The sequence below is a fragment of the Nicotiana attenuata genome, unplaced genomic scaffold (genome assembly GCF_001879085.1).
Source record: "Nicotiana attenuata strain UT unplaced genomic scaffold, NIATTr2, whole genome shotgun sequence".
Taxonomy (NCBI): domain Eukaryota; kingdom Viridiplantae; phylum Streptophyta; class Magnoliopsida; order Solanales; family Solanaceae; genus Nicotiana; species Nicotiana attenuata.
In genome coordinates, this window is record NW_017671294.1 from 152,301 (window position 1) to 166,749 (window position 14,449).

Consider the following 14,449-nt stretch of genomic DNA (forward strand, 5'->3'; position numbering starts at 1 on the left):
AAAAAAAAATATATATATATATATATATATATATATATATATATATATATATATATGAGGTAACCAGTAAATTATGTACCATACAAAACCAAATTATACCTGTAAAAAATATATATGTCCAGTTTAATTTGTGCATTAACTGTATAGAATTTTTCATACTATCAAGTGAAACATACCTACAACAAGTAATGTTTCATAACAAAATCGCCTAACATGGTTCAGAAGAACAGAGTATACAATCTTTTATAGCTGGTTAAATTACATTAATATACATATATACTCTGTGTCAAAAATACATGCAGATCATGAAGCTATGTTTGCTATTTCTATAGTAATCAAACTCAAATTGCAAATGCTAGATTCTTCTTTCTGATATGTACAATCATGACCTAATGTTGGTTCCCCACAGAATTTAGTGAAGTTGGACTATTTTTATTTTAGAAAAAATCCCCTTTAACTGCATGTGTTAGGTAACATAAGAATAAAAGGCTATAATTCTATACATCATAATGTTCCACTCAAAAGAATAATTATAAGATATTCCTATTAATTTCTTGGCATTCATCAACTTACACCATGCTTTCTTAGGAAAATCAAATAGGAAAAATAAAAAAGTTCATGTATGGGTCGAAATCTGACCAGACGAGAATCCGCATGAAGAGGAATGGCAAAAATTCACTTAGGCCGAAGTCGTATCCATACAACGTTATAACGACACGCACCTCGGCTACGGCCGGGGTCGTGTATTCAGATTGCTTGAACGGCGAATTAGATGTTACGGCACTTCAGAGGGTCAACCAATAATACAGTCAAATGACTTAGGTGCTATGGCTAATGACCGTTGGGTAAATGAGAAGACCTATTATATAAACTAAGTGAGAAGAAGAAGAAAGGGGGTTGACACAAAAATTCACACACAGAGATAGACATTTCTTGACATATCAAGGTAGATCTTCATGTCTCTCTCCCTGCTAAGGGGAAAGAAGCAAGGAAGCTTAGATCCCAAATATTCACAACCTAATTCAAGAACGGTGACTCTTTTCATCTATGTATTCTTTGTTATCATTTAATATTATGAAATCATCATTCTTTCCTTACATAATGGGATTTAATAATTGTTGTAGTTGAATTTTATGTTCAGTTAAGTCTGCTTAGTCTTATCCTCTATCTTAGATCTAGGATAAATTATCTTTGGCTAGGATTTGCCTCCAATCTTCTTATTTAATTAGTTCAATGAAAAGTCTAAATCTTTTTGGTCGAACAATTTGGCACCGTCTGTGAGAATTTTCTAGTCAAAATTTTAGTTTCCTCTAGATCTGAAGTCAGCCAGAGTTTTACTTCCCGGTTGTCGTAGCCTCGCCCTCTCATTACAAACACCAATTTGAGAAATTCGTAGGCAAGCTTTTGGAATAACCGAACCAATCAAGGTCAGGTCTTTGCATGAAATCAAAGTCGTCTGATATCTATAAAAAATCCACGTCTTTCTGTAGCGATGGGTTTGGTTTGGCACGTCATGAGTATGAGTTGTCAGTGGAATTATGGCCACTACGCACTGAGCACGTCCGCAATCATATCTGCTATATTAACGTTTATTACCGATCTATACGTCATGCACATTGCCCCCCCTCCCGGACCACCACGGCTCCTCTCTTCTCGAGAATCTATACATCCCTTATCAGTGTATGGACAGCTATCTCTCGAGCACAGTTTTAGGTTCGGCCTCAATAAGAAAATAAAATGGAGCACCTAACAACGCATCTTCACAAACCAAGAACTACGAGATCACCCCTTTCATTCTGGGGTGACGGAGGGATCGTACCATTCGAGCCATTTTTTTCTTGACTCAAAATGGGAGCTTTCGGCAGATCGCTTAGCCCCGTTCATCTTCGGCGGTGTGTGCAGCCACTTAGTGAGGAGCCAAGACCGGAGAGAAGAAATTCTCAATGACTCATTCACATCCAGATCATGAATGTTTGGAATCCATAATATGCAAGGAGACATTGGTTTTGCTAATTTGAATTGAAGGGTGGTATAAAATCGATCTATTTTCTGCATCATATCCATAGTTAGCCCATTCATCCTAGTTAGCAGTTCCATCTTCATATCAAGGTCACGATCGATATCGTCACTAGCATCAAGATTGTCACTATCATCAATATCGTCACTATCATCAATATCGATCTCATCAAGAAGAAAACCTTTAGGCTTGTTATCTAGGAACTAGTTCAGAAATACCGTAATGAAAGGAACATAGGATTTTGTCGCTAGGTATTTGACCAAATAGGATCGTCCAGTTCCTATAGAACCTATCACTAAAATACCCCTAGAGAGGGATAAGGCTAAGCGGAGCGAAAAGGGTTTTCTCTCTCTTAAGAAGGGACGATAGCCTATTGTGTGATTCTTTGAAATAACAAGCTTGTCCTACCCGTATGTACGGAGTATAACTTATGTTTCCCTTGTTTTTGTAAACCTCGGACGATATCGGACCGGGACTCGAGCTCGAGATCCAACGGGCGAAGTAAGTTGTCAGCCCATAAGAAGCCCAAACTCGGCTAACGATGAAACTAAGCATGAGGCTACCAAATATGAAGTCGTCGTTTGAGTACGGGACAAAACGAGTCGTTCTACAGCGCCCCTCTTCCTTCGCCAACCAATCAGGTCAAGGTAACAGACGATTTCGTTTGGTTTTAACTTGTTATTTTCCTTTTTTGGATTGGGATAGGAACATGATCATTCTCCCAGGTGCGCGAACAAGGAACAAACGCCACCAAAACAACACGCTAGGAAAACATTCCGCACCATATCGTCCCGCCGGCAACGGTCGAGCAAAACCCCCCACACCGTACCATATTGTGAATAACAGACAAACGACTCTGAACAAGCCAGCATTATTAAGAAACAATCTCCATAACCTGGGACTGGGCAGTGAGCCCATGGAACGTACAGTCTCTCCAACACAGACAAAACATGAAAATAAAAAGCTTGCACGTATGCTCGCCATGGCAATCCTCTGCCGGTTCAGCCGACTAAATACTACGAATCACGTCCGAACTTCGTTCAATTCATAACGGGTTATAATTCGACCTCGCTCGAATTTAAACCCTTACGGTCCCTGGCCATCGCCAAGTGAAGGTAAAGTTCGACCTCGTTCGAGTTCATAACGTTTTACAATTCGACCTTGCTCGAATTTACACTTGAAAACTGACTCTCCCAAGCTGGCAAAGCAAAATTCGACCTTGCTCGAGTTTACAAGTCTAAACTGACTCCGCCCAAGCTGGCAAGTCAAAATTCGACCTTGCTCGAATCTACAGGTCAAAAGTAACTTCGCCCAGACTGGCAGGACAAAAACTCAAGCTCACTCGAAGTTGTATTCTTACGGCCCCCGGCCATCGCCAAGCGAAAGTAAAACTCGACCTCATTCGAGTCAACAATCCAAAGTTCGATCTCGCACGAACTCATAATAGGTTACAATTCGACCTAGCTCGAATTTACACCCATACGGCCCCCGGCCACCGCCAAAGAGAAACTCGACTTTCATTTAAGATATTATACTCTCGTAGCCAGGAAGAGCATGACTAGCATTTGCAGATTGTGTTGCAGCGGTTGAGAGAGGAGAAACTTTATGCCAAGTTCTCCAAGTGTGAGTATTGTCTCAGTTCAGTGGTATTCTTTGGACACGTGGTGTCCAGTGAGGGTATTCAGGTAGATCCGAAGAAGATAGAGGCGGTTCAGAGTTGGCCCAAACCGTCCTCAGCTACAGAGATTCAGAGCTTTCTTAGTTTGGCTAGTTATTATCGTCAGTTCGTGCAAGGTTTCTCATCTATTGCATCGCCCTTGACCAAATTAACCCAAAAGGGTGCTCCTTTTAGGCGGTCTGATGAGTGTGAGGAGAGCTTTCATAAGCTCAAGATGGCTTTAACCACAGCTCCAGTTCTAGTTCTACCATCAGCTTCTGGTTCTTATACAGTATATTGTGATGATTCTCATATCAGTATTGGGTATGTTTTGATGCAGGAGGGTAGAGTGATCGCTTATGCTTCCCGCCAGTTGAAGCCCCCATGAGAAGAACTACCTTGTTCATGATTTGGAGTTGGCTTCCATTGTTCATGCGTTGAAGATTTGGAGGCACTATCTTTATGGTGTGTCTTGTGAGCTATTTACTGATCATCATAGCCTCCATCACTTGTTCAAATAGAAGGATCTTAATTCGAGGCAGCGGAGATGGTTGGAGCTGCTAAAGGACTATGATATTACTATTCTGTATCATCCGGAAAGGCCAATGCCTTGAGTAGGAAGGCAGTGAGTATGGGAAGTTTGGCATATATTCCTGTTGGGGAGAGACCTCTTGCGGTTGATGTTCAGGCTTTGGCCAATCGGTTTGTGAGGATGGATATTTCGGAGCCCAGTCGGATCCTAGCTTGTGTGGTTTCTCGGTCTTCCTTGTTTGATCGTATCAGAGAGCGCCAGTATGATGATCCTCATTTGCTTGTCCTCAAGGACAAGGTTCAGCACGGTGATGCCAGAGATATGACTATTGGAGATGATGGTGTGTTGAGGATGGAGGGCCGAATTTGTGTGCCCAATGTAGATGGGCTACAGGAGTTGATTCTTGAGGAGGCCCACAGCTCGCGGTATTCCATTCATCCGGGTGCCGCGAAGATGTACCAGGATTTGAGACAGCTCTATTGGTGGAGAAGGATGAAAAAGGATATAGTTGGGTTTGTAGCTTGGTGTCTCAACTGTCAGCAGGTAAAATATGAGCATCAGAGACCAGGTGGCTTGCTTCAGAGGATAGGGATTCCGGAGTGGAAGTGGGAACGGATCACCATGGATTTCATAGTTGGGATCCCACTGACTTCGAGGAAGTTTGATACTATTTGGGTGATTGTGGACCGGCTGACCAAGTTCGTGCACTTCATTCTAGTGAGTACTATTTATTCTTCATATCGGTTGACTGAGATTTACATCAGAGGGATTGTTTACCTACACGGTGTGCCAGTTTCCATCATTTTAGATAGAGGCATGCAGTTTACATCGCAATTTTGGAGAGCCGTGCAGCAAGAGTTGGGCACTTAAGTGGAGTTGAGTAAAGCAATTCACCCTCAGACGGACGGACAGTCCGAGCGCACTATTCAAATACTGGAGGCTACGCGCTTGTTTCATTGATTTCGGGGGTTTATGGGACCAGTTTTTGCCGCTCACGGAGTTTTCTTACAACAACAGTTATCATTCGAGCATTCAGATGGCTCCGTATGAGGCTTTATATGGGAGACGGTATAGATCTCCGGTGGGTTGGTTTGAGCCGGACGAGGCTAGGCTATTGGGTACTGATTTGGTTCAGGATGCTTTGGACAAGGTTAAATTGATTTAGGAGCGGCTTCGCACGACGCAGTCGAGACAGTAGAGTTATGCTGGCGGGAAGGTCCGTGATGTGTCTTATATGGTCAGGGAGAAGGTTCTTCTGAAGGTTTCACCCATGAAGGGTGATATGAGGTTCGGGAAGAAAGGCAAGTTGAGCCCTCGGTTCATGTTTCTATGCTCCGGAAGTACATCGGCGATTCGTCTCATGTTTTGGATTTCAGCACGGTTCAGTGAGATGGTGATTTGACTTATGATGTGGAGCCGTTGGCCATTTTGGAGCGGTAGGTTCGAAAGTTGAGGTCTAAGATATAGCTTCAGTGAAAGTGCAGTGGAGAGGTCAGCCCGTGGAGGAGGCTACTTGGGAGACCGAGCGAGAGATGCGGAGCATATATCCACGCCTATTTATGGCTCCAAGTATGTTTCTAGACCCGTTTGAGGACGAACGCTTGTTTAAGAGGGGAGGATGTAACGATCCGGCCGGTTGTTTCGAGAGTTGTAGCCCCGTTCCCCCATTTTCTGCTCCTTTTGTGTTGTACAGATGTATTTTGATTTATCGGGTTAGTTGGTTCTGGTCCGGAGTGATTTTAGAATGAATTGAGACACTTAGTCTCCTAATTAAAAGCTTAAGTTGGAAAAGTTGACCGGATATTGACTTATGTGTGAACGACCTCGGATTTGAATTTTGATGGTTTCGTTAGCTTTGTTAGGTGATTTTGGACTTAGGAGCACGTCCAGATTGTGATTTGGAGGTCCGTAGTAAATTAGGCTTGAATTGGCGAAAGTTGGAATTTTAAAAAGTTTGACCGGGGGTGGACTTTTTGATATCGCGGTCGGATTGGATTTTCGGAAGTTGGAGTAGGTTAGTGGTGTCATTTATGACTTGTGTGCAAAATTTGAGGTCAATAATGCGTGATTTGATAGGTTTCGGCGTCGATTGTAGAATTTGTAAATTTTGAATTTTATTAGGCTTGAATCCGTGTGTAATCCGTGTTTTTGATGTTGTTTGAGGTGATTTGAGGACTCGACTAAGTTCGTATTGGGTTATAAGACTTGTTGGTATGTTTGGTTGACTCTCGGGGGCCTCGGGTTGATTTCGGGTGGTTAACAGACTTGGAATGGAAGTTTGAGGAATTGTTGAAGTTGGTCTGTTGCTGGTGTAATTGCACCTGCGAGGGCATTAGTAGCAGGTGCGATGCTGAAGTGCGGCAGGGTTGGCGCAGATGCGGAGTTGGGGCTGGCCTGGGGTAAACGCAGGTGCGAAGGAGAATGAGTATCTGCGAGCCTGCATATGCGAGAAGGGCTCCGCAGATGCGGAGTAGTGAGGCGAAGGCTGGTTCCGCAGAAGCGAAGAAAGGGACCAAGAAGCGCGTCCGCAGGCGCGGAACCTGGAGCGCAGGTACTGGCCATGGTGGCTTAAATGGCTTCCGCAGAGGCGGGGCATGGACCGCAGAAGCGGTTCTGCAGGTGCGGATATGAGGCCGCAGGTGCGAAAATCCTGGGCAGAAACTATAAATACGAGACTTCGAGATTTTTCACCATTTTCATCACTTTGATTTCAGACTTTGGAGATTGTTTAGAGGGTTTTTGAAGGGATCACTGAGGTAAGCTCCTTGTGTTCATTTTTTTTTCAATAATGATGTTTCCCCACTGATTTTACACCTAGTTGGTGAGTTTTTGAAGTGAAAATTGGGGTTTCGGACTAGGGATTTGGAGAGTAAATTTTGGGGATTTGGATGACCAGAAGGTGTCGGATTTTGGTTAAATTGGTATGGTTAGACTTGTGAATGAATGGGCTTTTGGGTTTTGTAACTTTTGTCAGATTTCGAGACGTGAGCTCGGGGCCCGGGTTTGAGTTGATTTCGGATTTTGAGCTATAATCTCGTATTGTTCTTATGGAATTGATTCCTTTATCCCGTATTAATCATATTATATTGTTTGTGGTTAGATTCGGGACATTTGGAGGCCGTCTCTCGAGGCAAAGGCATTTTGGAGTAGCGTTTTGCTCGGATTGAGGTAAGTAATAGTTATAAATCTGGTCCTAAGGGTATGAGACCCAGAATTCATGTGTTATGTGATTATTCTGGAGGTGGTGCACATGCTAGGTGACGGGCGTGTGGGCGTGCACCGTAGGAATTGTGACTTGGTCCGTTCTGTGGAACTGTAAGGTTTAATAACTTGTTGTTAGCTATATGCCCTCTATGTGTCATAGAAATTTGACTGAAAATCATGTTAGAAACCATGTTTAGGCTATATGTTGGTACTGTTGGGACCCACAGAGGTCGCTTTATATGTTGAATTGCCTACTAAATGTTATTTGTACTCAGTCGCAGTTTTTACTCGCATATCATATCTCACTTTCTGTTATTCTTATTGATACATCATGTTATTGCTGTTTGGGCTGATTTTCCTGATATCTGAGAGCCCGGGAGACTGGAGAGATTGATGACGGAGTAAGGCCGAGAGCTTGATTGTGAGGGTATTTATGGGATTGGGCTGCATGCCGCAGCATGTTTCATTGATTTATGCCATGATTGACTTGATATAGCGCTTGGACTGTAGGAGCACCTCCGGAGTCTGTACACACTCCCAATTGAGTGCAGGTACCTACTGAGTGCGAGTGCGAGTGCCGAGTGCCAAGTGATGAGTGATCGTGAGGAATGAGTGACTGTGAGGAATGAGTGATTCTGAGGTTTGAGTGAATGGGAGGGCTGAGTGATGATTGCCCTAAGAGGCTGCATATGATTTCATTATTGATGCACACAGTTGCCCTATATCATTGTTTTGAAAACTTCTGAAGGATATTTATGCGGTTTATACTTGAACTTGACTTAAACAAACCTATTTGACTTGATTTACCGGATTCTGGAAGCATGTCTATTTTCCTTGCTGAGACTACTGAAAATGCAATATATCTGTGTAGCTCGTCACTATCTTTCAGTTTCTTATTTATTATTGTTACTTACTGAGTTGGTTGTACTCACACTATACCCTGCACTTCATTTGCAGATCCAGGAGTTTTTGGACGTGGAGGGTGTTAATAGTTCCCCAAGCTGATCGTTGGAGATAGCGAGGTAGTTGTCTGGCGTTCACAGACCTTGCTTTCTTCTTCCTTATCTCTCCTTTTTGTTGTATTTGGTTTCAGACTGTGATAGTCGTGTTATTTCCAGACCGGTTATGTTTAGATGCTCATGACTTAGTGACACCCCGATGTTGAGGCTATTTTTCCTGCACTTGTATTTTGAGTTTAAACCATGTTTTCGAAAACTCTGCTTTATTTACGAACTTTTGATTTACCCTTCTGTGCAATATTGGAAGTGTTTTCGAAATGTCGGATTGCCTAGTACTATCGATAGGCTCCATCACGAGAGGTTAGGATTTGGGATGAAAGTAGCAGAGATGCGGATGCTGAGGTGGATGTGCGGGCACACTAGGATAGACAAGATTAGGAATGAAGATATTCGGAATAAGGTGGGCGTCGCCCCTGTGGATGACAAGATGCGGGAAGCGAGGCTCAGATGGTTCGGGCACGTGCAGAGGAGAAGCCTTGATGCACCGGTGAGGAGGTGTGAGCGGTTGGCCGTGGTGGGTACGAGAAGAGGTAGAAGGAGACCTAAGAAGTATTGGGGAGAGGTGATCAGGCAGGACATGGAACGACTGCAGATTTCCGAGGACATGGCCCTTGATAGGAAGGCCTGGAGGTCAAGCATTACGGTTGTAGGATAGGGGTAGTAGAGCTTTCCTTACTTCATACCGGGGGTGAGGCGGGGTTGGATTAGGGTTGATCTTAGATGGCTTGCAGTTTATTTTGAACCCACACTATTCTTGCTGTTTATCTTAGCCCCGGACCTTAGACTCTGGTTACTGTTATTGCATGTCATCCATCTTTTGATTTTTATGCTTCTGTTACTATTACGGTTTCTACTGGAGTTACTAATGAATTCTCTTTTCTTGTTTTTATCTCCGTCTTTCTGAGCCGAGGGTCTATCGGAAACAGTCTCTCTGCTCTCTCTGCCCTATCGGGGCAGGGGTAAGGCCTGCGTACACATTACCCTCCCCAGACCCCACTATGTGAGATTTTACTGGGTAGTTGTTGTTGTTGTTGTTATTGTTGTTGTGATTATGTATAACAGCCCTACATAGTTTATATGGGAGAATTACCAGAAGATGCAACCTTATTGTTGGATGAACATCACAGCTTGCTTTCAGAGGCTATTGGAGAGTAAATACTTAAATCCTTCTTCAAATAAATCCAAATATATTTTTCTTTAACAGTAAAATAATTTTTTATTGTATATGTTTAATTTTTTATTAATGATTTTTAAATTTCAGCGAGGCGATAGCTAGAGAATCTAAGATACATAGTTATGGAAGGAGTTTCAATGCATTTGCAGCGAGATTGTTGCCTGATGAAGTAGAAAGATTATCGCGTACATAATAATATCCTCCCTCCGTTTTAGTTTATGTGAATTATTTCCTTATTAATCTGCTTAAAACATAATTACATATTTTTATATTTAAAAAAAATATTTAACTTGAAATTTCTCATTTTATCGTTAATGTCACACCGCACACGGATGTTATAATGTGTTTTAGATCACAAGTCTTATAGCTATACAAAAATTTATACCAGCATATATAACACGTTTCAAAAGTCATCTATTATTTCCTAAATTACGTGCATAATCAAATTACGTCTCATGAAGGGACCCTTTGAGCAACGGTAAAGTTGTCCCCGTATGACCTATAGGTTCGAGCCGTAGAATCAGCCATTGATTGTATCCGGGTAGGCTACCTACATCACACTATTAGCTTTAGAGTGCGGCTCTTCCCCGGATCCTGCATGGACACACGATGTTTCGTGCATCGGGCTGCTTTTTTTTTTTTTTTTAAATTTAAAATCAAATTACATCACATATATTGAAACAGAGGGATTAGTATATCAACTTCAAAAAGTTTTTGGTTCTTTCTACGTACTAACTGAATTTCCCATATTCTACAGAAAAAGAAGGAATTGTGTCTGTATTTCCAAATACGGTGAGAAGACTTAGAACAACAAGATCTTGGGATTTTATTGGAAAGACAGAGACAGTACAAAGGAATCAACAAGCTGAGAGTGATACAATTGTTGGAGTCTTAGATACAGGTTAATTATATATACAAAAAGAATAAAAATTAATTCATACTTATTTTTTGGAGAAGTCACGGGTTCAAGCCGTGGAAACAACCAGCCTCTTGCAAAAGCGCAAGGTAAGGCTGCATACAATATACCCTTGTGGTCCGGCCCTTCCCCAGACCCGCGCATAACGGGATTTTAGTGCACGGGCTGACCCTTTTTATTGTTTGATTTGTGTTTTAACTTTGTAAATTCTTTTTCACCTTTTTTATTTTTTGATTTTTCTTTTGATTTCATAGGTATATGGATGGGATCACAAAGCTTCAATGACACAGGATTTGGACCTCCCCCTGCTAAATGGAAGGGCAAATGTGATCAGGGTGTCAATTTCACTGGTTGCAACAAGTAAAATAATTTACCATCTAATTTACATTTATAGCCATTTTAGAAGATTCTATATGATTATCCTAACAATATTACAATTAAGAGAAAAATTCACGCTTTAAATTTAACGAGTTCAACTTGTAAAGTTCTTACTAGTAAGTATACTGCACTTTTTAAAATTATGAATCCGACAATCAAAATTTGATACTCGAGTCAAACTTATATATATACTTGACAGAATAACGAATTTTTACTGGAAAATAAGACTGTATAGCCGCTCTTAAAATAATAGCCAAAAAATATTTTTTTGTATATTTGTTTGTATATATATACATTCTGTATGTTATATACAAAAATTATACAAATTTTATATATTTTTTTGGCTACTGAATGTAAATAGTTTCTTGCGTGGGTTAGGATTGATAATACCTCAATTTTTACCCTACTTTAACTAGTTGTAGACTTGTAGGACAGAGGCAAACCTAGGATTCGGTGGTCTCGGGGGCACTATGACATTCAATATAAATTTATTACTGCTCATAAAGATTAATACGGGAGCCCATGCTAATATATGACTATTTCTTGAAGACATTTGCAAGTATATATAGAGTCTTTACCGAAGTTTCTGGGTTCTAGTAACCCCACTACCTATTAGTAGATAACTTGCCTTATCTTCTAAATTCTAATCTCACTTTTTTTTTTCCGGATGGTTACTTGTATATATATATATTTTATACACTTTTTGGCTATCAAATGCAATTAGTTTCGACTGAAGCCAAACTTTGTATTCACTAAAAGGATTCAAAAAATAAAAAAAAAGTAAACGCACAAAGAAGCTCAGGAAATCCAACATCTGATATATATAACTTTCGAAGAAGGGGGTTCGGCTGAACCCTCTTCTTCTACCTCCGTCCCTGGTTATAGCAATATTGGATTGGAATTTCAATTTAAATGATGTTTTTGATTAATACTCTTATGCAGTGGTTGTGATGATGGTAGTTTAGATGGGAGCAAAGTGAAAGGAAACATAGTTTTATGCCTTGAAAATAACGATCAAGATGCCATTATACAAAAATATGGAGGTGCTGGAGCTATAATGTCAACAGATGATTTTTCAGACACAGCTATGTCCACTGTTATACCAGCAACATATGTTCATGAAGCTGATGGTCACAAGATTAATCTCTACATCAACACCACTAAGTATGTTTTCATCTATTTTCCCAACAATTTTGAATGAAAAACTATAACTTGTTTTTGCAATTTCTCCGAGTGACCTATAGGTCACTGGTTCGAGCTTTGGAAGCTGTCATTAATGCTTGCATTAGGGTAGATTGTTTACATCACATCTCTTAGGATACGACCCTTACCCGGACCCTGCATGAACGCGAGATGCCTTGTGAACTGGGCTGTCATACTGACACGTCACACACGGTAGGGGTAAGCGTTGCGTACACTCTACCCTCCCTAGACCCCGGCCCACTTGTGGGATCATACTGAGTATATTGTTGTATATATATATATATATACCACAATACTTTGCAATTTCAAAAAGCTAGAGGGCAGCACGGTGCACCAAGCATCCCGTATTCACGCAGGGTAAGAATAGCCGTCCCCTCAAGGGCAGGGTCTAGACAGTCTACCCTAATGCAAGCATCAGTGGTTGATTCCATTGAGCGAACGCGTGACCTTAGGTCATACGGAGACAACTATATCTGGAGGATTTATAAAGCTACAGAATTTAACTTATATATACAGTATACTGATATCTCTCTTTTGTATTCGTGACAATTGATTTGTAGGTCACCAACAGCAACAATATTTAGATCAAGAACAATTAACATAACCGCACCCTTTATACCTTCTTTTTCAAGTAGAGGACCTCAAACTATCAGTCTCAACATACTTAAGGTTTGCTTCTTACCTTGATCTTCCTTTAACACTTCACTATTTTTCTCTTATATCAAGAGGATTCGACAACTTTTATATATATATATATATATATATATATATATATATATATATATATATATATATATATATATATATATATATATATATATATATTGACAGAGTAAATAATGTTTACTCTCTTTATATTCATGACAATTATTTAAGAATGATATTTTTTTTCTTTTTTGTATAGCCTCATATTGCTGCTCCAGGATTAAGTATATTAGCTGCATTTTCTGAAGTAAGAAAATATAATTTGATTTGGGGAACATCAATGTCTTGTCCTCACGCTGCTGCTGCAGCTGCCTATGTTATTAAGACTTTTCATCCTGATTGGTCCCATGCTGCTATCAAATCTGCTTTAATGACCACTGGTGAGATTTTTCATTCATTTTATTTATTTTTTGTATACTTTTAATTTATATGACATACTTTGATTGGACGCAAAATTTATTTATTTTTAAATTTATATTCTTAAATATGAGATAGTATTCTTGTGCCTATGAAAACTCATCATTAGGGTTAAAATGAGTAGTTCAAGTTAAATTATTTAAAAACTTTAAAAAGATATTATTGTGTTTTTAATTGACTAATAAGAAAATAATGTCATTCTTCGTGGAACAGAGGGATGTACCGTTTTTAAGCTTATAAAAAGCGTGATTTCACATCGTTTCGCAAAAAGCCTTTCTTATGTATGTGCACATGAATATTTTTTCTTTTTCTCTTTCTCTCTATATATATATGTAGAGAGAGAGAGTAAAGCCTTAAAATGAATATATTCGTGGAAAAAATTTACTCACTAGAAGACTTATAATAATAAAGCGGCGCCACTCTACATAAAAATCTTATGTACGTCATTGTCATCAGGCATCTCATGTTTCGATAGGACTACTATACTTACAACACTCATATATAATGTCTCAAGTTTCAGTGATCATGTTGTGCAATGTATTATTTATCAAATCAATGGAAGATTTTTCATTTATTTGAGACATTCGATATTTATCCCAACTTAGACGTAATTGTTATCATTGTTTTGTTATTGAGACGTTTAAATACTTACCAAAGTTACATTGAATTTTCATTTTTAGCCAAACCAATGAAGATTGAAGCAGAGGAGAAAGAATTAGCTTCAGGCTCAGGACAAATAAATCAAACAAGTGCATTGGACCCTGGAGTGACTCTATTCATGTTGTGAAGAGTCCTATCCTTGTCTATAGGTCATTGTCTAGTAGTATATGAAAGGTTAGAAATTAAAAAGAAAAAAAGTTAGTCTTTGGCATAACTGGTAAAATTGCTGTCATGTGATCAGGAGGTCACGGGTTCGAGCCATGGAAACAAGCTCTTGCAAAAATGCAGGGTAAGACTGCGTATAATAGACCCTTGTGGTCCGGCCCTTCCACGAACCCCGTACATAGCGAGAGCTTAGTGCATCAGACTTTCCTTTTTATGTTTATAATTAGCTTCAATTGATTTTGCTGCAAAATGTGTTTGAGAAGTATCTAAGACTGCTGGAACATATCAAGCTATTTTTGGTCAATTTAACCAATTGTAAAGATTTCCCCAAATGAAAGATTGCCGTTTGACCTTTTGGGCATTCATTTGGAAGGCTAAATATTAATATTTTTTTTTATCCAA

At 40.0% G+C, this 14,449-nt stretch overlaps 1 protein-coding gene across 1 annotated transcript; it reads left to right on the forward strand.

Annotated features, from left to right (window-relative positions):
• Positions 1-6,627: 6,627 nt before the first annotated feature.
• Positions 6,628-14,009, forward strand: LOC109207342 (subtilisin-like protease SBT4.15). The gene is made up of 9 exons (XM_019370242.1): positions 6,628-6,816; positions 9,492-9,580; positions 9,691-9,788; positions 10,361-10,504; positions 10,774-10,879; positions 11,840-12,061; positions 12,661-12,769; positions 13,005-13,185; positions 13,903-14,009. Exons 1-9 carry the CDS (start codon positions 6,628-6,630, stop codon positions 14,007-14,009), a joined length of 1,245 nt encoding a protein of 414 aa, XP_019225787.1.
• Positions 14,010-14,449: the final 440 nt, after the last annotated feature.

Excerpts from the sequence above, each read along its gene's own strand:
- LOC109207342 (XM_019370242.1), top strand. The coding sequence starts at position 6,628 with ATGAGTATCTGCGAGCCTGCATATGCGAGAAGGGCTCCGCAGATGCGG. Across the intron at positions 10,505-10,773 it reads TGTTGGAGTCTTAGATACAG|GTATATGGATGGGATCACAA; the intron begins GTTAATTATATA and ends TTGATTTCATAG. Across the intron at positions 12,062-12,660 it reads CTCTACATCAACACCACTAA|GTCACCAACAGCAACAATAT; the intron begins GTATGTTTTCAT and ends ATTGATTTGTAG.